The sequence below is a fragment of the Phyllostomus discolor genome, chromosome 2 (assembly GCF_004126475.2).
Source record: "Phyllostomus discolor isolate MPI-MPIP mPhyDis1 chromosome 2, mPhyDis1.pri.v3, whole genome shotgun sequence".
NCBI lineage: Eukaryota > Metazoa > Chordata > Mammalia > Chiroptera > Phyllostomidae > Phyllostomus > Phyllostomus discolor.
This window is the reverse complement of record NC_040904.2, coordinates 52,645,887-52,668,656: the sequence shown is the minus strand read 5'-3', so window position 1 is coordinate 52,668,656 and position 22,770 is coordinate 52,645,887. Positions and strand designations below refer to the sequence as shown.

The 22,770-nt window shown below is 36.3% G+C and overlaps 1 protein-coding gene across 5 annotated transcripts in view; it reads left to right on the top strand.

Annotated features, from left to right (window-relative positions):
• ATP13A3 (ATPase 13A3) overlaps positions 1-22,770 on the top strand; it is an 86,921-nt gene that overhangs the window by 43,586 nt on the left and 20,565 nt on the right. For all 5 annotated transcript variants that reach the window (XM_036017860.1, XM_028505159.2, XM_036017858.1 and 2 more), the window contains 16 exons: positions 665-726; positions 4,637-4,787; positions 9,410-9,526; positions 10,110-10,127; positions 10,466-10,619; positions 10,714-10,834; positions 13,850-13,974; positions 15,530-15,705; positions 16,197-16,319; positions 16,402-16,481; positions 17,163-17,205; positions 17,295-17,404; positions 17,697-17,793; positions 18,878-18,950; positions 20,612-20,789; positions 22,068-22,255. In XM_036017860.1, coding sequence (XP_035873753.1) covers positions 665-726; positions 4,637-4,787; positions 9,410-9,526; positions 10,110-10,127; positions 10,466-10,619; positions 10,714-10,834; positions 13,850-13,974; positions 15,530-15,705; positions 16,197-16,319; positions 16,402-16,481; positions 17,163-17,205; positions 17,295-17,404; positions 17,697-17,793; positions 18,878-18,950; positions 20,612-20,789; positions 22,068-22,255 — 1,816 coding nt within the window. The remainder of the gene's footprint in view (positions 1-664; positions 727-4,636; positions 4,788-9,409; positions 9,527-10,109; positions 10,128-10,465; positions 10,620-10,713; positions 10,835-13,849; positions 13,975-15,529; positions 15,706-16,196; positions 16,320-16,401; positions 16,482-17,162; positions 17,206-17,294; positions 17,405-17,696; positions 17,794-18,877; positions 18,951-20,611; positions 20,790-22,067; positions 22,256-22,770) is intronic.

The following is a 22,770-nucleotide window of genomic DNA, read 5'->3' as shown; positions in this document are numbered from 1 at the left end:
ATGTTTTTTTAAAAAATTACCACAATACCATTATAATTGCTTACGGCACCTAACAAAATTAACAGTTCCTTGGTATTAATTAACATCCAGTTTATATTCAGGTGTTTCTGCCTTTCACAGAATGTCCTAAAATTCTATGGGTTTTTTTTTTTCAATCAGAATCCAAATGATTACATTGGTTACAGTTAATCTGTAACAGTTGCTTTTCTTCCCAATTATTTTGTTGAAGAAATCAGATCATTTACATCCTGGATTTGGCTGATTGCTTCCCTTGATGTAATTTACTTGTTCCCTTCCTTTTGTGACCTCCTGTGCCCTAATCTCTTTCTCATGCGTAGACAGCCTTTATTGATTGATAGATTAATTGGTGTATTGTTCCACTGTTGGTTGTTTAATAATATAAGCACATAAATATACAGATGTGCACATAATTGCCCACTTACACATAGAGGATCCATACCATGAGGAGTATTCTTTACCCTTTTCCCCATTTTAACTATTTATCCTGGAGTTGGTTGTCTATCAGCATGCAGGGATCTTACTGTTTCCTTTTTTGGTTTGTTTTAAACAGGTGTATAATACTTCATTATATGTATATAGCAGTTTTTTATAGTTATTGTTTTTGGAGGCATTATTCATATTTTGTATGCATACTCTTTTTTAGACTGGAACTCTAACTGAAGATGGTTTAGATCTTTGGGGGATTCAGCGAGTGGAAAATGCACGGTAAATATTAAGTAGCCTTGTTCTTTTTTAGTAAATTTCTAATATTTTAATATGTGAAACATTCAGACATATAAAAAGTAATGTAACAGACAGTTGACATGTTGTCATATTTGCTTCACATCTTTTAAAAGATTTAAAATATTACTGATATTACTAAAGTTTTATTTGGCCCTTTCTCTACCCCTAACATCATTCTGAAATTGTGTTCTATTATCATATTCACTTTTTTTTTTAAGAGAGAGGGGAAGGGAGGGAGAAAGAGAGGGAGAGAAACATCAATGTGTGGTTGCCTCTTGCATGCCCCTAACTGGGGACCTGGCCCTCAACCCAGGCATATGCCCTGACTGGGAATTGAACCAGCAACTGTTTGATTGGCAGTCCGGCACTGAATCCACTGAACCACACCAGGCAGGGCTGTCTTTGTGTGTTTTTATATTTTCACTGCATACATATCTACCTATACACAAGATCTGTCTATAAAAAATACACGTAACTGATATCCTCTACATGTTTTTGCTACTTTTTTACCGTTTAACATTGTTTTGAAGATTTATCGATGTTGATATGTATAAATCTAATTTATTACTCTTAGCTGCTGTTTAGTATTCCATTATATGATTAAACCATAGTATCTATTTTTCTACTAATGGACTATTTCAGTTTTTTTCCCTTCCACTTCCACAGTGTTGCAATTAAAATTCTTATGCACAACTTCTTGTGAGCATGTGGTTGAGTTTCAGTCAGCTTACTTCCTAAAAATGTCAGTGGTTATATAGCACAGGCATGGCTACATCCTTAGTAAGTGTTGCCTAATTGCTCTCGAAGTGATGGTGCTAACTCTTGGCAGATAAGAGCTCCTGTTGCTGCACATCCTTGTCAAACTGGATATTGTCAGACTCCTGATTTTGCCAGTCGGATAGATATGAAATGATCTTTTATTATGGCTTTATTTGTAGTTTCTTCATTACTTAAAAAGTTGAGCATATTTTCACATTTAGCATTCTTGCATATTTTGTCCATTTACAGTCTAATTTTTCTATTGTGTTGTTAGTCTTTATCTTACTCATTTGTTAGAAGTCCTTTGTATTTTCTGAATAGTAATCTTTTTCAATACCATGCATTGCAAAAATGTTCTACCAGTCTGTCCCTTCTTTTTACTTTGTTTTTGTCGTCTTTTGGTGCTTAGAAGGTTTACTGCTATAGTTGTGTTTATGTCATTTTTTTTCTCTCAAAAGACTGTGGGAGTTTGGCTCACTGTTTGGTTCATGCAGTTTCACAGTTGCAAACTTATTTATCCCTAGTGATGTAGCTTGCCTTAAATTGCATTTCATCTAATGTTTTTATATGTTTACATACCAGCCTTACGTTGCATATCTTTCCTTCTTCAATTTTTAAAGATTTTATTTATTTTTAGTAAGAGGGGAAGGAAGGGAAAAAGGGAGGGAGAGAAACATCATTTGCTGCCTCTCCTATGCCTCCAGCCAGGGACCTGGTCTGCAACCTAGGCATGTGCCCTGACCAGAATTGAGCTGGTGACCTTCTGGTTTGCAGGACCACATCCAACCCACTGAGCCATACCAGTTGGGGCACTTCTTAATCTTTTTACTTTTTAATCTTTATACTTCTCAGTCTTTCCGTGCCTTGCATTCACATTTATGGTGGTTTCAGATAAATGCATACACACAGTTTCACATATTTCTCACATTTTCCCAGAATTTATGTACATCCTTATTTTTTACTATTTATCCTTAAATTATTAATAATACATATTAAGAGTCTAAAGTTTATGGGTATCTTTGTTTTTAAATGTCCTCAAACACCATGGACTATAGAATACTTTGATTATTCTCCTCCCTTATATATATTTATTGCATAATATTTGATATTATGATTTTGGTTTTCTGCAGTCTGCTTGCTAAAATTTACCTAGGTTTTTCAAATATCTTTGCTAATCATTGCTTCTTGTATCTCATTCCTCTGGATTAAATTCTGTCCTCTGTAACTACATTCATTAGTAATTCCCTGTTTCACAATCTCTTGAGTGGTGGTGTAACTATATAGATTTCTATATTGACAGTTGTGTTCTGTCTGCACTTTGAAGGAATTATTCCTTCTCTAATTCCTTTTGTTATTCCTGTTGAGAAATCTTACTCGCTTTAGTAATCTTTTTTCTCTTGTGTTGTTTTAAAAACATTTACCTTTGATTTCTGCAGTTTCACCATCTTTTTATTTGTGCAGGACTCATTTTGCTTCTTTATTCTAAGGATATATGCTTGTCATAAATTTTGGGAATTTTTCAACCTCTTTCTGTTCCATTATGGTCTTTTCCCATTCTTGTTTTTTCTTCACTTAGAAATCCTAACTGTATGTTGGACAAGAAACTTCATTTGGTTCTTTCCAAATCTTCCTCTCCCTCCCCCCTCCCCTTTGCTGTCTTGTTCTTTTTCTAAGTCTTTAATTTAAAATCCATTTTTGCATTTTTTAAGGTTGCCATTCTACAGGGTCCGGCAAAAGTAATGCCATCGAGTGTGGTTGGTAGGGTGCGTGAATGTCTCGCACAAGATGGACAGCAACTTGAACATTTCACCTAAAATGTCATATGGTGTGCTTGAGTATGATGTTGCTATGTTACAGAATTACATGCTTATGATTTTGTAGTAAAAGATTTTTATGTAATGAAAAAGGGGCGTTATTTGTGCCAGACCCTGTATTATATGAAATTTATGGGATTCTAATTCTGTCTTTGTTGCGTCTGTTAATTAGTGAGAATTATTTCCTAGTGCATTTTAAAATTATGAACTCATCCTTAGCAGGGTTGTCCTGTGAGAGTCCCTCCTTTGCGGTTGGTTTGTGGAGCTCCTCTCTAGAGAGCTTTGCCTTTGCTTGGCCCAGAGCTTGACCAAGAATGGTATCGGTGGTGCCAGACAGACTTGAGTGTTATTTTCATAACTTGGGGATTTTCAAACCAGGCAGTAGCATATGGTAAAACACAAATCCCATCCTGTTCAGAATTTAGTCCAAACCTGACCTGTGGTTGAATCCTTACTCTCACTTACGTGCTGTGTAACCTTGGCAAATTACTTAACTGCTCTGCTTCAGTTTCCTCATCTTTAAAATAGGGATAAACAACTTCCTGTGTTGTGAACATGAGATGAGGCAGATATACTTAAAGTTTTTAGAATAGTGCCTAGTGCACAGTAAATATTATCTAGATATTAATTATTGAACTTTCAGTGGGGAGGATGAAGAGAAATAAGCTTATTGTTAGTTATGTCTTTGTACCTGTGAGTAAATTTTTTTAGTATACTGTTTTTCCAAGGATGTAGCTCTTGAAGAACACTAGCTGTCTTAGTTTCAAGTCCCCACTTTGTATGTGGCCTGGACTTTGTCTCTTGTTGCCATGTGGGGTTTTTTGGTGGCTCCCTAAGAAGGCCCCCCTCCCTTCTTTCCTCTCCCCCATGTACTCAGAGCATCTGCAAGTTTATACCCCTTTGGTTTTCCTTTCCTTCTATTTTGACGCTTGGAAATTCCCTTTTGTTTCTTGTGAGCTCAGTTTTACATTTAAAAGATTATGTGTTACACATTCATTTTATGTTTTTGTAAGTTTTTCTAATCTACCATATGTCCCTAGGCAGGAGTTTTAATTATTATTTAGTAGCTAGAATTTTCTACAGTGTTATATCTGGCCTAGGTATTCAGAATCTAAGACAGTGCTGTATGTTAATCATGTATAATTTTCATGGAAGAAAATGTTTTGAATCTCTAAAACTTTAGTTACAATGTGCTGAAGGGCAAACATTTTATTTCCATTTTTTTAAAATTATAAAACCTGAATATTGTTTGAATGTTGTTAGAATATTGTCTTGAGTCTTGGAACTCATGAATCTAATTCAGTACATTTTCTATTTAGTTTTCTTTTGCCAGAGGAAAATGTTTGCAATGAGATGTTGGTAAAGTCTCAGTTTGTTGCATGTATGGCTACTTGCCACTCACTCACAAAAATTGAAGGCGTGCTTTCTGGTGATCCACTTGATTTGAAAATGTTCGAAGCCATCGGATGGGTAAGTTTAATATTTTAAATCACAAGTAATTTTAGGAAGAGAGAGTAAAAATTACTTTACAGAAGTATTATTTCTGCTGGTTATTTTGATGACAGTCTGCCTTGTACCATGAAAGGAACTATATAATTTTTAAAGGTGTATGACTGGAGAGATCATTATAATTGTATAAAAGAAGTGTTTGTTTTAGTTAAATTGATGCACTTAAACACCTTTAATAGAAGATGACTTGCTGACCCCTGCTTTATGTGTATAATAGATAATCAGCTATCAGCAACTTGGGGCAGTAAGCCTGAGTCAGTAAGATGGTCTTTGGCGCTACAGTTTATTGGTCAGGTACCAAATACAGAGTAGAGATGTGTCTTTAGTGTTCTTCGTCCTCATCTTATACTTCCCTGTATCCTTACACACAGAGGTTTGTGTTTGGTTTTCCTTCTACATGTTTTGCTATGGATAATTTTAATTTCTTTGTGTTTAATTATGTTCATTGGTTGTTAACCATTTCACAGCATTCAGTTCTTTTTTTTTCTTTGCCTTTTTGCGGGGGGTAGATTTCTATTTTTTAGAGCGAGGGGAAGGGAGGGAGAAAGAGAGGGGAAAAACATCAGTGTGTGGTTGCTTCTCGGGGACCTGGCCTGCAGCCCAGCCATGTGCCCTGACTGAGAATTGAGCTGGTGACCCTTTGGTTCACAGGCTGGTGCTCAGTCCACAGAGCCACACCAGTCAGGGCGCATTCAGTGCCTTTATAGATGCAGTAACAGTTTTGTTTTTAAAGTTCCCTTCTGGTATCTGAAGTATTTTCTCTGGGCCAGTATTGTTTTTTTTGTTTGTTTATTTGTTTTTCTTCCATATCCTTAATGTTTTTATATGCTTTTGGTTTTCATTATACATCTTGATAATACTTTCATATTTAAGAATGAAGATCAGATTAGATGACTCTAGGTAGGTGCAATAAAGTTTTTATCCTTGTCCATATGTATGTAAAACCATTTTCTTGAAAAGCATCTCCTGAATAAGAAGGCTGACTAGGGGGAGCTTGTGTGTTGAGGGTGTGTTGAAGGCAGGCATTCTTCAGTTTTAAAGGGGCAGAATTCGTCTTCAGGTTAAATTCCGCGCATACTCCAACAGTGCTTCCACAAGTAGGGCTTTACTTTACTCTGGAATATCTCTAGGGAATGACCTGCTTATTTTCTTACTTGGTCTTTGGCTTAGCTCAGCTATTTTGGCTGATAGGAAATGTTCCCCCCCTCTCCTGTATGTCCTCTTGTGTTTATTCCGGGCTCTTGTTTCCTCCATTGCTATAGTCATCAGTCAGATTCCAATTTGACTTTGTGTCCATATTGGAAATCTCCTCTCCCTACTTGCCTTTTTATTTACCTTTACAGGTTTGTTTTCTCTGTGTTGTTGAGATTTTGAAGGGGAAGGAGATGAATTAGTGGATAGGTGCTTGCCATCTTCTGAAAACTCACAGTAAACACTTCTCAAATTTAATTGTCTAAAGGATGCCCACTTCGTTTGTAGAGTGTAAAGCAAAATAGGACTGATTCATTTTTGATGTTCTCTCAAGCTTCTCTGCAATGAATAGATGTTCTGTAGATTTTAGTGTTTTTGTAGAATTTTAAAAAATGGGTTAAATAAGTAAGTTTGTGTAATAGCATGTTTTGTTGACTTAATGCTTTAATGCTTGGTCTTACCAGAAAAGATCAATGAAATGTTTTCATGTAACTGGTCACTACTGCTGTTTGGTGTGACAGAAGCTCTGTAAGATATATGCCAATTTCAGAGATATTCAAGTGTGTCTTAGAATTGTGTAAAGTTGGCTAATTGGGCATAGTTCCCTTCCCCATCATTTTCCTGTTGATTGATTTTCCTCCATTTGCAGAGTCTAATTAGTTTGTTTTTCATGTGTATTTTCAATACAAGTTCTTTGAATTTTTTTAACAACAACAAAAGTGTTTTTATAGTAAATTTTAAGGGGTTAGGGTAGTGGTATCCTAACTAGAAGAGTGCAAACTGAAACAATAAATTCATATCTTTGGATCTCAATATGTTCTTGACCCATTGGTTCTGTCAGCCATATCTGAGGTACATAATATGTTTGAACACTTTCATGTTAGTAGAAAGGAATTCTTGGGTGATAGACTGAAAATTTAGTGACTGTAAGAACATTTTTTAAAAAACAGAATTAGTCTCTAAGTCCTACAGGTTGTTGGAGCAAAATTAGAGAAATTTTTCTCTATTTCTTTATTCCACTTGTGACTTCTTCCTCTTCTCTTCCATGAGGTGCTAGGACTTTAACCAGCTTTGGTTGTTTTTTTTTCTTTTAATTTTAAATTTATTGATTATGTTATTATGGTTGTCCTGATTGTTCCCTCTTTGCACCCCTCCACCCAGCATCCCCCACTCCCTGAGGCAATTCCCCTACATTGTTCTTGTCCATGGGTCGTGCATATAAGTCTTTGGCTACTCCATTTCCTACTCTGTACTTTACATCCCCATAGCTCTTCTGTAACTGCCTATTTGTACTTCTTAATCCCCTCACCTCTTCACCCATTCTCCCCCTCCCCACTTCCATCTGACAGCCTTCTGGTAACTAACTCCTTTTCTCTTGCTGCTTTTAAAATTCTCTCTTTATCTTTAACCTTCAGCATTTTAATTTTGATGTGTCTTGGAGTGGGCCTCTTTGAATCCATCTTGTTTTGGACTCTCTGTGCTTCTTGGGCTTGCATATCTTACTTTCTTTACCAATTAGGGAAGTTTTCTTTCACTATTTTTTTCAGGTAGACTTCCAATCTCTTGCTCTTCCTCTTTTCTTTCTTGTACCTCTAGGAGGTAATGTTGGACCTCTTAAAGTTGTCCCAGAGGCTGTTTATACTATCCTCATTTTCTTGGATTCTTTTTTCTTCTTATTTTTCTGTATGGTTGTCTTTTGCTTTCTTATGTTCCAAATCATTGATTTCTCGGCTTCATCCATTCTACTGTTGTTTTCCTGTAAATTGTTCTTAATTTCAATTAGTGTATCCTTTGTTTCTGACCAGGTCTTTTTTATGCTGTTGGGGTTCTTACTAAGTTCCTTGAGCACCCTTATAACCAGTTGCTGGAACTCTGCACCTGATAGATTACTTATCTCCATTTTGTTTATTAGCTCTTTTCTGGAGTTTTGATCTGTTCTTTCAAATGGGCCATGTTTCTTTGTCTCCTCATTTTGGCAGCCTCTGTTTGTTTCTATGTATTAGGTAGAACTGCTTTGACTCCATGTCTTGATAGTGTGGCCTAACGTAGTAGGTGTCCTGTAAGGTCCCGTGGCACAGCCATCCTTGTCACCCCAAGCTGGGTACTCGAGGTGCTACCTTTGTATACCTGAGTATACAAAGAAGCCTCTTGTAGTTGAGCCTTGGTTGCTGTTGGCAGATCAATGGGAGGAATATACCCAGGCCAGTCAACTGCAAGGACTGGCTGTGGGCACTGACCACCAATTTCTGCCCTCCTTGGAGGATCAGCTGTGCAGGGGCAGGGTGGTGGTGCTCCAGCGTGGTCTGTAGCTGTCCACTGGGTGTGTGGGCTCTGGGGTTTCCTGGGTGATGCAGGCTAGGGTTAGCCCCTACCTGTTTTTTGCCTGAGGCTACCCTGCCTTAGCTCAAAAGCAATCTGAGATACCTGCTACTTGTGCTGGGCTTGGCGATTCCCAGGTGAAGCCAAACTGTGACTCTAATCTGGCTACCTATAGGACTCACTGAAGCCTGCAGTTACTTGTTTGATAGGATTTAGGAGCCAAGACCAGCCATTCTTATGGAAAAGCAGCTTGGGTGGGTCTGTAAGTTGGGTGGAATAGAGCCACTAGACTGCCAAGGTGGGTCACACAGTGTTAGCCATGTTGATGGAGACTCAGATGTAGCACCAGCCTACAGGCTCTGTGGGGGAAGGGTTCAGCTGAGGGACAATGGCCTCTGCTTAAAGTGTCTGATGCCACCCAGACACTTCAGTCTCTCCCTGTATACCACTGGTACCCCAGTGCTGGGGCTCAGAGGGAGCGAGTCTGAGTATATTCCCCAAGCACAAGTAGCTTGTGGGTTCCCCAAGAGGAGCTACCTAGGGCTCCAGCAGCCTCCTCCACTGACTCAATTCTCACTGATTTTTGCAGCCAGAAGTTTTGGGGACTTAGCTTCCTGGCACTGGAATCATGGCCTTGGGGGCTTGGTGTGGGTCTGGGACTCCTCACTCCCAAGATACTCCTCCTGAATTTTTATCCACGTGGGTGTGGGGCTAGCCCATTCCTTGTCTGTGCTCCTCCTACCACTCTGGATGGATGTGGTTTCTTCAATTCCATAGTCATCAGACTTCTATTCAATTCAATTTCTGACATTCCTGAGTGATGGTTGTTCTGTATTTAATTGTAATTTTGATGTGGTGGTGCAAAGAGGTGAGCCACATCTGCCTACATCACCATCTTGATTGGGAGCCCCTAGGTTTGTTTTTGTTTTATTTATGCTAATAATCTAGTAGTGCTCATTTATTCCTTGGACACTAAAATTTTTTAACTTCACTGAAAATAGCCATAGTGTTTCATTTAAAAGTGGAACCAGTAAATTCAGTCTTAAACAGTATGTTGAATATTTTCCTTTCAGATTCTGGAAGAAGCAACTGAAGAGGAAACAGCACTTCATAATAGAATTATGCCAACTGTGGTTCGTCCTCCAAAGCAACTGCTTCCTGAATCGACACCTGTGGGAAACCAGGAGATGGTGCGAAATCACTTTATGCTATGTTGATGCCTGTATTTAATCCTAATTTTGAAACATAACTAGAAAATGAAATCTCATGTCCTTTAGCTTTCATGCAGATATGAATATTTTAACTGGGTTTATTAGAAACTACACTTGGGCTCTTGCAGGTATTCTTTGTAAAATATTGAGATTTATTTCTTAGTACCATTACTACTACACTAGCAGCTTAGTGTCTTGTGATTTAGATACATGGTGACATGGTGATTAATCCTTTTAAGTTGCACTTGTGTTCCTAGAATTGAATAAAAAAATATATGTGAGATGCTTTATTTTTGGTTGAATATTTAAATATATTTTCCTTAGTTTATTTTAGGACTTAATGTGTTAAAATTTTAGGATAACAAAATAGTTGGAAATATTCGAGAATTTTTTTTTTAAATGGGAAGCAGGAGAGGAGCAACTTTGAAACATGGCTTTGAAATAATCAAAGTTCTTTGCTCTTTTTCAGACAGTGTTTTGTGGATGCATTATTTTTTTATCTTGAGTATGTTAATGGACTTAATCTGTACTATTTTCTTTGTTCTTTCTGTTTTGTTTTTAGGAGCTGTTTGAACTTCCAGTAAGTGAAGATTGTTTACTTGTTACCTAAGTATATTTGTTTTAATTCTTCAAGAATAATAAATGCACCCTGACCAGCATGGCTCAGTTGGTTGAGTATTGTTCCATGAACTGAAAGGTTGCTGGTTCATTTCCCCATTGGGGCACATGCCTGGGTTGTGGGCCAGGTCCCTGGTCAGGGGCATGCAAGAGACAACCAACCGATCAATGTTTCTCTCACACATTGATGATTCTTTCCCCTCTTTTTCCCTTCTTTCCCCTTTCTCTAAAAAATAAATAAAATTATTTTTCAAAAAGAGACAATAATACATGCTTTGTGTATCTTTTGAAATAATGCAGGCTATTTATGAGATAGGAATTGTTCGCCAGTTCCCCTTTTCTTCTGCTTTGCAACGAATGAGTGTGGTTTCAAGGGTTCTGGGGGATAAGAAAATGGATGCCTACATGAAAGGAGCACCTGAGGTCATTGCCAGTCTTTGTAAACCTGAAACAGGTAAGGAGCCAACAAGGCTTTGAATAAAATTTTGGTATTTGCATATGTTTGTATTAGCAATTCTAGCAATGATATTTATTTTTTCCTTTTCAAGTTCCTGTTGATTTTGAAAAAGTTTTAGAGGATTACACTAAACAGGGCTTCCGTGTAATTGCTCTTGCACACAAAAAACTGGAGTCAAAACTGACATGGCATAAAGTACAGAATATTAGCAGGTAAGGTCGATGAACAATTTTTCTACAGTTTTTCTGATAATGTTTATGTTTATGTAAGTCACATATAATAATTTGTATGTAGTTGAGTATTTGTATACATTGAATAAATATTTAATAACTATACATAATTCAGTGTTTTTTTAGTTGAGATAAAAGTACAGCTCTTGGGAACTATTTTCAATTTATTTGTTAAATGCTTATTGGGTCCCCACCCTGCTATGTGTTGGGCATGTTCTTAAGAACATAATTATGTTTTAGTAAATCCACTTCTACAGAGGTTTATTTTCCCAAATGATCAGCTTGCTCTAGCTCAGTAGTTGGAACCAAGTACTTAATTAGTCAGAGTATCGTGAGTCACAGTGCGCAGGATCTTCTCTACCCCAAATGTCAAATGGTAACACCAGCATCACATTTACTTTCACGTGTAGATACAGGTTTTACATTCACGGATTGTTACTTTTGCTGTAACTAATATAGACCTACCTTTTTTTAAAGATTTAAATTTTTTTTTTAAGAGGGAGGGGAAGCGAAGGAGGAAGGGAGATAAATAACAGTGTGTGGTTGCCTCTCGCATGCCCCCTGCTGGGGTCCTGGCCCACAACCCAGGCGTGTGCCCTGACTGGGAATTGAACTGGAAACCCTTTGGTTCACAGGTCGGTGCTCAATCTACTGAGCCATACCAGCCAGGGCTAGACTTACTGTTTGAGGATAACATTTTTATTTAGGACTCTTTTATGATGTACATGCTTATTTGGCTTGTGAAATAGCCTTTTCTTCCTCCATCCCCACTACCATTATCTATAATTCAGGGACTTAGCTCTTTTTTGTAGTCTTTCCTTTCTGTAATCTATACTGAATACTCCTCCAAAGAAAACTTTTTAACAATCTCCTACCTGGAGCCTTATAAATGGCTCCCTATCACTGACGGGAGGAGTTCACAATCCAGGGATATGCACAGGAAAGAAAACAAAACATGTAATTTTTTAAATAGGAAAATTATACAAACAGGTAAATATCAGAAAAACATACAAATGAGCAGTGAACACATGAAAATGATAGGTAGGACACTTTAATTCTTGGGGAACTACAAAATAAAACCACAATGTGACATCACATTTTTCCTAAAGTTGGCGAAATTGGCAAAATTGATAGTAGCAAATATTAGCAAAGGTCTGAGAAAATTGTAACAAACGACATATTGCTACTACACTGTTGTAAATCTTAAAAGAACATTTAAATTTGCCTATGTCATTTGATGTAGCTAGTGCAGTTTTAGGACTCCACCCTGAAGAATACTTCTCATGTGTATAAGTTCATGTTTAAATGTTCTTTTAAATAGTACAGATAACATAATAGTCACCAATAGGGAAGTGATTAAATTATGGACTATTAGAACTTCTGTTAAATTATTCCAGACAAGTTAAGTAAAAAGTGTGTGTATTACAGTCCTGTTTTTCTGAGTGAGAACTGCAGGAATAGAGTGGGTGGCCAGATTAACTGAAAGGAAAACTACATTAGGAATTCTAACTATAAAACAGTATTTGAGGGATGTGGTCTAATCTTGAATGCTTCAAGATTAGAAAAAAAAAAGCAATAACTAAATGATCTGATAAATATGTATGATTTGGAGCCAAAATGTAAAATATTATATCCTAATTCCTGTGAAGGGCATATTAGGGTTTTTTTTTTCCTCTACAGCTTCACCTTCTGCCATTTCCCTTCTACGGACTAATGAATTGACTGTAGTGCTTGAGCATATTATAGTCAGACATCCCTTTTCACCTAGGACTTCAAGACACAACTTCACCAGTTGTGGTGGGACTGTCACACTTTGACAACCAGACACAAATGCCCTCAGATAGGCTGTTTCTTCTGCCCAGGATACCCTGTCCTTCCCTATCAACTTTTCTCTCTCTGCTGCCCTTCACCCTCATCCTTCGACTGAAACTTCTGTTTTCACTCTGCCTTCTGAGAATAGCCTGAACCTTTGTATCTCGAATTAAATATTGTACTGTTTATTCAAGAGAGGGCAAAATTTCCATGACCTGTGTCATAGGACAGTTAGGAAACCAGCCAGAGCCAGAAACTGCTAGTACCTCATAGGAAAATGGCTGCAGTGCTTTTGACTGAGTTGTTCCACGTTTGCAGAGCTTTGTGCTTTGAATTGCATTTTTGGGTTTCAAGGCTTGCTTTCTCCTGTTGCCACCGGTAATATCATTTATATTAAGTTTTCTATTTTTTTAACACCTTTAGTACCCATTGTTATAAAATACATTTCAAAGATGTTTAGGTGTATAGCTATATAAAGGACTTTTGTTAAATTTCGTGTAGAAAAACCACTTGGTTATTGCAGGTCTGAAATTTTGATCTCTAACCTCAAGCCCCCTTTCTCCATTGGAAAAAAAAATATCTGTGATTTAATTTTGGTAGCTATAGATTTCTTAACACAACCATCACTGAACAGACTTCATCTCCATTATAGTGCTGAAGCGCATATTATTTTGCACACATCCCTTGCTTGCTTGTCTGTTTCCTCACAAAAGCATACTGAGAGTAGAGAGCATGCCTTTTCGTCTTGGACATCCCAGTGACTACCATATACTGGATGCATTTTATGCTTGCTTATTTGGTTTGTAGGACACAAGGTGAACATTCCTTAATGCTACAAGTGTTTAGTGTCTTATGAAGGTATACAGTTCTCCCTTGATATCTGTGTGGGGATTGGTTCCCTGGTCCTACCTGGGGATATGGAGAGCAACTATACTTTCCAAATGACTCTTATATTCCTTTATTTAAACGAGTGAAACTTAATTTCAAAATGTATTTCTTGAGAATTGTTTTTCCAGGTTGAAAATTTTTGAGATACTGAACTCAAACACATATGTGGTTTATTTCTGTATATGAAATGTCTTAGTTTATAATTTATGGATATTTTAAGTTGCTTTATCAATATAAAGAGAAAATAACGTATTCTCTTGACTAAACCATTATGTCTTAAAATTTCTTTTTATGTAGAGATGCCATTGAAAACAACATGGATTTTATGGGATTAATTATAATGCAGAACAAATTAAAGCAAGAAACCCCTGCAGTACTTGAAGATTTGCATAAAGCCAACATTCGCACTGTCATGGTCACAGGTTAGACTTTATAGAAGGACTCAGAAAAAATTGAGTGTGACTCTTAGATTTCAAGATATATAATACTGAGGAATGAGCAGTTGGTTATAAAAGCCTGTTATATAGTGGCTCCATCCTTCATTGCCCTGTTTCAGCTCTGAATATTTTTCAAGGTATAAGATAACTTTGCAATACCCTTTTGAGGTCTAACAAATTCTATTTATAGAGTAAACTACTATATCTGACTGATTCTCCTGGTGTTACAGTAGTGCTGATAATATTAGACAGTTGCCATTCCTTAGCTGTGTGAAATTGTGGCAGCTCTCAGTAATTTTTTTCTTAGTAAATAATTGGAATTAAGATATTCACTTATGGCCCTGGCTGATGTAGCTCAGTGGATTGAGCACAGGCTTGCCCAAACCATAGGCTTGCCGGTTCGATTCCCAGTCAAGACACATGCCTGGGTTACAGGCCAGGTCCCCAGTGAGGGGTGCATGAGAGGCAACCACACACTGATATTTCTCTCTCTTTCTTTCCCTGTCACTTGCCCTCTCTCTAAAAATAAATAAATAAAATATATATATATATTTTAAAGATGTTCACTTAAGAGATATTCACTGGTGGCATTTATGTTTTCAGCCAGACTTACTGGTAAAGGCCTGAGCACATTTTCATGTTTTAGACTGTGAGATTCAACTGATAGCATACTTATTACTATATAGCTCAAGAACTAAATTTATTAGTATCCCAGCAGTTCTTGGTTTTTATGATGCCTTCAAAGCATTTTCCATCTCTGTCTCTTTCCTCTCTTTTTCTGCCATGACTGACTATGGCTTTGTTGTCCCAAGGGGTCTACCTGGTCACAGGGAGGCATCCTTGGGGAAAGTGTGGGAGTTTGAGGGGGGAATTAACGTTGCCCCTAAGTTCTGATAGCAGTGGGCTCCCAAGGCCTTTGCCAGCTTCTTCTGTAAGCTGACATTTTCTTCTCTTGACCTTGTCCTTATAGTGCTGCTCTTCTTTCTTTCTCATGACTAAGAAGTTACCTGTCTTGCTTCTCTTTATATTTCATAAAGATTTATATTCTTAGTGTCTTGCTTATCTTTTAGTTTTGTGTAGTCTTCCTTTTGTAATTCATTCTTTTTTTTCTTTTTCTGTGATACTACTCAAGTGTTCTTGTACAGATCACCAGTCACTTCTAGGTTATTTCAACAAATATTTATTGAGCACCTGCTCTGTATGTAGCACTGTGCCAGGTATTGAATGGACACTACTAGTGAATGACTCAAAAAGATTGAGAATGTATTTGGTTTTAAAAATTGTGGGTGAGAATGTTCTGACTATTTAGTGTGTATATATATATATATGTGTGTGTGTGTGTGAGTTATTTGAAGCTTTCTTTGATAAGTATGTTCTGATTTTATTACTTTTAAGCTGCAGTAGTAAAGACCATACGTTATCTTCATTTTTCTCAGCCTAGGCATGGGGGACTCTAGTAGATTCTGAATAAGTACTTGTTGATTAATATATTTATGTTCCTATTTTAATTTTAATGTGTTTTCAACATTTTGAAAATTAGGTGACAACATGTTAACTGCTGTCTCTGTGGCCAGAGACTGTGGAATGATACTACCTCAGGATAAAGTTATTATTGCTGAAGCATTACCTCCAAAGGATGGAAAAGTGGCCAAGATCAATTGGCATTATGCAGACTCCCTAACACAGTGCAGCAATTCCTTAGCAATTGACTCGGAGGTAATGTCAAGATGAATTTTCTCTTTTGTGGCTTGCTTGTTTTAATGTAGCCTAAAGAAATAAAATGTGGTACATGAAAATACAACAAAACAAAAAGTAAAAACAGAGGCCTGGGTTTCTGAATCAGGAATCTCAGTGTTTATCGATTTCAATAGTTAGACAAAGTTGAGAAGTACAATTTTAAGTATATGAATCCCAAAGATTTATCCTGTTTTAAAAGTAGTGATAAATGATGCAGGTGGGCAATAACATTCAGTTCATGGGTCATTTCAAATTGTAGCAGATATTTAGCTTTCCTTAAATTTCTCTTTTTTTAAATAAACATAAATCCCCTTAAAATTGTTTCCCTTTACTTTCAATAAATGTTAAACTTTCAATGTCCTATGTAAAATATCAAATGAAAGAATTTAGTTTTGGATGAACTATTTTTGAAATGAGTAGTGTTACTTGGTTTGGCTGCCTAAATATTGTTCTGAATGTCATATACGCAGGCTATTCCAATTAAATTGGCCCATAATAGCTTAGAGGATCTTCAGGTGACTCGTTATCATTTTGCCATGAATGGAAAGTCATTTTCAGTGATACTGGAGCATTTTCAAGATCTTGTTCCTAAGGTTAGTGATTTGGGTTTGTGTACAATGCATTCACATGAATACATTGTAAATAGTATTTTAAAGAATTCATATTTTTTTCCAGTTGATGTTGCATGGCACTGTGTTTGCTCGTATGGCACCTGATCAGAAGACACAGTTGGTAGAAGCACTGCAAAATGTAGAGTAGGTATTGGTGTGCTTGTGTTTTCTTAAAATAGAGTTGTTTCATTTTCAACCCCCCAAAAGTATTAACTAATTTTCACATATATAATATTGTCCCCTATTAGGTAGGTGATAACTTAGTCTATTTAAAAGAGGCTTATGTGCTCATCTTGAATCTTGCAGCTCAAGTACAATAGCAACAATTTCTTTTCTGGGTAATCTGTGAGGTAAAGTTCATTCATTTCAGTTTGACAGAACTGACTTTATAGTTTTAGTAAATGATTATGTTTCAAGTTTTTAAGGGAGAACTCTTTACTGATAGCCCTAAAGTAAGTGCCTAAAGACTATGCAAGCCCAAGTACTTTGCTCTAAAGATTAGGAAATTAAGGAGCCCTGGTTGGTGTGGCTCAGTGGATTGAGCACTGGCCTGTGAACCAAAAGGAAGTTGAGATGTCAAAATGAGAAACTGATTTGTCCATCTTGTAAACAGAAATAGGTCAATATCCAGGTCGTTTGACATGCAGGCTGGTGCTGTTTGCAAAGCAGCACACCTGTGGTCATTGTAATGGAAAGATTTGTTTGTTTCACTGGGAGAAGCTTGGTTTCTTAGCTCTCCATAATACTATATTGGAGAAATCTGTAATTAAATATTTTATATTTTAAGAAATTAATCAAAATCTTAACATAATTTTTGTTTCCTAGTTACTTTGTTGGGATGTGTGGTGATGGTGCAAATGATTGTGGTGTAAGTATAATTTTGTGATTTGTAGTTCCTTCTTTACTCTCTAAGGCACATTCACAAAACTCAGCCAGTTTCCTTCTTCAAACTTGTAGGCTCTGAAGAGGGCGCATGGAGGCATTTCCTTATCAGAGCTTGAGGCTTCAGTGGCATCGCCCTTTACCTCCAAAACACCTAGTATTTCCTGTGTGCCAAACCTCATCAGGTAGTACAAATTGAAAATTTTCCCATAACCTCTGTAGCTTGCTTTAATAAAATAAAATAAAATAAATTTATCATAGAAACCAATGTGAATTTTGGGGGTATATTTTATATTATTAGCAGTGGATTGACTTTTACTCCTCATCTCTTGTAGTTCTGTTTTGGCTTAGTTCTTTGGGTAGAAGTGTGCTTTATTGCAGCTGTTGAATGTAGATGTTCATCTGTCAAGATATGATTGTGGTTTGGGGGAGGAGTCTAAAATGCCTTTATTCACATGCCAACATTTGTTTTCACAGGGAAGGCCGTGCTGCTTTAATGACTTCCTTCTGTGTGTTTAAATTTATGGCTTTGTACAGCATTATACAATACTTCAGTGTTACTCTACTATATTCCGTGAGTACTGATATTGCTTACAGAGAGGGCACTTGGTGTTAAAAACATTTAAATTAAGATTTGAGCCTATATGTTTGATTTTGAATGCATCCATTAATTATGGAACTTACTTAAGTAGCTATGAATGTTCCTGTAGTTTAATATGTTTTGTGTAGCAAATTGAAAAATCTCATTAATATGGAATAACATTTTCCTTAAGGCCAACAACTGTGGCTGAACCTTGTGAATAAAAGATGGTTGTTTATTTGTTTTTTGCCTTTAGCACAGATTGGACATCTCTCTCAGAATTCTCCTAAATGTCAAGCCGTGACATATTTTAGAAGTATAGTTAACTTTGCAATAGATTTACAGGAAAAGGCCAGAATGAGAAAAGATGTTTCATCAATAGTTGTAGGACATTATAAGTTTGGAGAAAAAGCTTGGACAGAGGTGTCCATAGGTACTCCATCTGATTTTACACTCGAAGTGATCTTACTTTAGACATAGCTCTATCCGGGGTGTCCAGCCCTCGGGCAGCATGCAGCCCAACAAAAAAACGTAAATTTACTTAAAAGGTTTTTTTTTTTCTCATCCGTTTTTGTTAGTGCTTGTGTATTTAATTTGTGGCCCAAGACAACTCTTCTTTTTCCAGTGTGGTGTAGAGATGCCAAAAGTTTGGACTCCTTGCGTGTGTACATGGATATTGGTGACATTCCAAGGCATCTTTGTGAAACTATACTTTTTTATAATTTAGATAGTATCAGGAGGGGTGTTGTTAGATATTAAGGAGACTTCAAGATACTAATATTCAAGGATATTGAATATTGTGAGTAAAAGTTTGTGTTTTCCTCTTGCCAGAAAACTTTTGAAAGACTTATTGAGTGAATTGTAAGGAGATGCCTTCTATACTAGTGTATTCAATTGAATGTTTGCAAATACATTATATTTCGCTCATTTGAATGGCAAATGTATTTAACTTTTTCAGCAGGTCCAAGTATCATTTAGTAGTAATAGTTAGCGTGGGGGAAAAAAACTAAAACCAGAAAAAAGTAGTATGAAAATAGTTCCTGAAAACTAATTATGTTTTTAAAAATTACTTCTGTAGGTGTTAAGTAACCTAGGAGATTTCCAGTTTCTCTTCATTGATCTGGCAATCATTTTGGTGGTGGTATTTACCAGTGAGTATTTTTTGTTGTTGTTATTGATTTCAAAGAATATGAAATTCTAATGTGACTTACTCAACTTTGGTAAATTTATATCAATAGCTATAATACTGTGCATACCTCCCCGGATTTCTTGTGAATATTCCCTTTATTTCCAATAGCTTATATTTTGTCCCATTTGTTTTATTTTTTTCTCTTCACTCTTTTCTGAAATATTTAAGAATAAGTTTATGTTATCTTGCCCTTTTTCCTGTGAATATTTTAGTATGTTGCCTAAAAGCAAAGCTATTCTGTTATATAATTAAACACAATAATATCAGGAAATTTAACATTGATATAATTTTATCTACAGCTGATATTCATATGTTTTGTCATATGTCCCAGTAATGTCCTTTATACCTTTTTCCCCAGTTCCCTAGCCCAGGATCTATCTAATCAAAGTTCACAGACTTCATGTAATTTATCATGTCTGTTTAGTCTTCTTTAATCCAGAATGTTGCATCAGCCTTTTTCGGAGGGCCTCTTGACAGTTACATGGCACTCTCTGATGTATTCTCGTTAGACTTGGGCTATGAATTCTTGGTGGGAGCATCACAGGCATGACTGTGTCCTTCTACATATAAGGAGACAAAAGATGTTTTTTTTTCTAGTATTGGTGATGTTCACATCACATCAAAATAAATGATGGTAATGGGATCTGACCCATTTAATCAAATAAAAATTTACAAGTTGATACTGGCAAGCAGACAGGCAGTGAATGGAGGAACAAATGAGTGAATAAATAGGAGAGAAAGGAAAGTTCATCCTACAGTAAAATGCTAACTAATAAATACAGAAGGAATGAGGGACTTAAACCATGGAAAGATCCTGCCTGGTCTTACTGACATTTTAGGCCAGATATTTTTTTTTTTATTGTGAGAGACTATTCTGTGCATTGTAGGATGCTACCAGTATCTCTGGCCTCTGGCCAACTAGATGCCAGTAATTCACTCTCCCAGTTGTGACAACCAAAAATATCTTCAGACATTGTCAGATGTTCCCTGGGAGCAAAATCATGTTGGTTGAGAATGGCTGACTTAGACAGTCTTTAATGGATGCTAAAACTAGTGAATAAAAGTTTGATGAGGAAAGAGATTTTTACATAGTCTCAGTATGCAGATTATTTATGTACAAAGAAACAGATGGAAACTTGACAGTGGAGAGACTTGGTGGATACCACTTTAGTAAGTAATCAAGGCCTTTTTTAATGTTACTGTTATGTTTATATTGCTGCAAACCTTTGTTAATGTCTTATTAAGAAGAAGATATATGTATTAATTTAACTGTGGTTTTGCAATTAAAATTTTAAAAATAAGTTCTTAGTTAAACATACAGGGTGGTGATTAATCTTAGTCTATATGCTTATATTTAATAATATCCTTTTTACTTGTATTAATGTTTCCTCTGAATTTCATTAGACTCATTTAAAAGACTCCTGAGTCATTTTTGGAAAAGCCTAAATTGTTTCCGTGTACAGATTATTTATGGACATCTGGCTTGGTTTTTGGACATTTTTCATATGAAACATTTGTTAGACAAAAACAAATTTTTTAAGTTCCTAAATGAATCTGCTTATGTATTTTATGGTGAAAAATTAATTTAGCTACAAACCTTTCATCTTTTTATTCTCAACATAGTGAGTCTAAATCCTGCATGGAAGGAGCTTGTGGCACAAAGACCACCGTCAGGCCTCATATCCGGATCTCTGCTCTTCTCCGTTTTGTCTCAGATCCTCATCTGCATTGCGTTTCAGTCTGTGGCATTCTTTTGGGTCAAGCAGCAATCTTGGTATGAAGTATGGCATCCACATTCAGAGTAAGTTGGTCAATTCATTTAAAATTTTGTGTAAAGTATGTGTAATATCCATGTATGTAAAAAAAGAAAAATTTATATAAAAGTTTTGCATGCAGCATGATTACACACTTAAGTAATTTGGCCTGTATTTGACTTTATATTATGATAACAACTTCTATCTGTAGGAAGACGGTCTGGCAAGATTTCAGTAATCACTGCCAAGATGGGGACATTGGACCAGTTTCTTAATTTGCTACTGAGCCTTGCTTTCCTTATCTGTAAATGAGAATGCTGAAATTAATCATTAGGGTCTCTTCTAAACCCAGAATGTGAGTGCGTCTAACTTTCCTAACCCCTGTTTAGGAAATGACATTTTAAAACCTAAATTCTTTTTTTAAAAGTAGTATTTTTTTAAAGGTAGAGTGCTCTACAGTTCACAGATCATGATAACATTAATTAATTAAACATATAAACAAATCACTAATGTAATTTTATAGATTTAAATTTTCAGGTGCAGGCATTAGTTTGGTTGATTGAGGGAGATTGCTCATCTTTAAAAGTTTTTAAAAGTTTTAGAAACTTAATATTACTGTTTACTTATATGTAACTATAAACACTGTGTATGAAAAGGAACAGGTGGGATTGTTCTTAAGAGTCTTTCCAGATCTGTAGCAGATTAACATTTTGTTACCATTTGACTGTGTTTGTTATGGCTGTTTTAGTAATGGATACTGGGGACTTCTCATGCTTGGACCTATGTATATAATATTGACAGTTTTGCCCCCCTGGAGGTAGAGATGAGAGAGCCGTATCTGGAGAATACTGAAGACCACCTCAGTACCAAGTGCGTTGGTGCACATTTACATATGTCAACTTACTCATTCCGCACAGTGACCCTGTGAACGAGCAGGTGGTATCCATACTTACAGGTCAGGATATGGGCTCAGGAATTAAATAATAATTTCTCAGCTACAGCTAAAAAGTGGTAGAGCCAAGGTCAAACCCAAGATCTATTTATCCTTACTATGCTAAAATTACTCAAAAAATTTAAAAAGCTAGAGGGGCTTTTTAATAATGAAGCCTCTTCTAATTTTTTCACTGATTAGAATGTGGCTAAAGGGAAAAAACCCTCAGTGTTCTACTTGGTCTGTATCTCTTAGCTTAATATTGTTGGAGCTTTTACTATACCTTGTTTCTATTTATTTTATAATAGTGACTTAAAGAAGGTAAGGTAAAATTGTTTTCTTTTGGGAAATTGGTATTGCATTTAGTAATTTAAATATTTTTTGTGTGTTTTAGTGCTTGTAATACAACAGGAAGCCTATATGGGAATTCCTCACATTTGTACAATGAAACCGAAGATGATCCACATAATATACAAAATTATGAAAATACCACAGTGTTTTTTATCTCCAGTTTTCAGTACCTCATAGTGGCAATTGCCTTTTCAAAAGGAAAACCCTTCAGGCAACCTTGCTACAAGAATTGTAGGTTTGACATTTATTGTGGTTTCCATCTTGCTTATTTTCTTTAAAAATAATGTAAGAAGACTAGAGTGAAAATTGTGCTTTATATGTTTACTGTCTTGTTTTCATGTTAGCTTCTACCCTAAGTTTAAAGTTAAAGTCACCAGTTCTAAATATTCCTGGTTTTAACATCATACTAGTTCTGGCTCTTTTATTTTCATAGTCCATCGCAGAGAGTTAGAATTAGGAGCAGGAGCAGAGGTCCCTCTGCTGGAACAAAGGGTGTTATACTTCCCTTCTGGGCGGTCTGCACAGCACAGCTGTCTGTTCTTCATTTCTGACACTGGTGCAGCCACCGTTCACCTGGAATTCTTCACTTCCGTGCCCTGCATCCTGTAGAAGGGATGCGTAGGACGGAGACTTGGACCTTGTAGACTTATCTGACAGCATTTTTAAAAATTAAATTAATTTTTTCAAATTAAATTTATTGGGGTGACATTGGTTAATAAAACCATATAGGTTTCAAGTGTACAGTT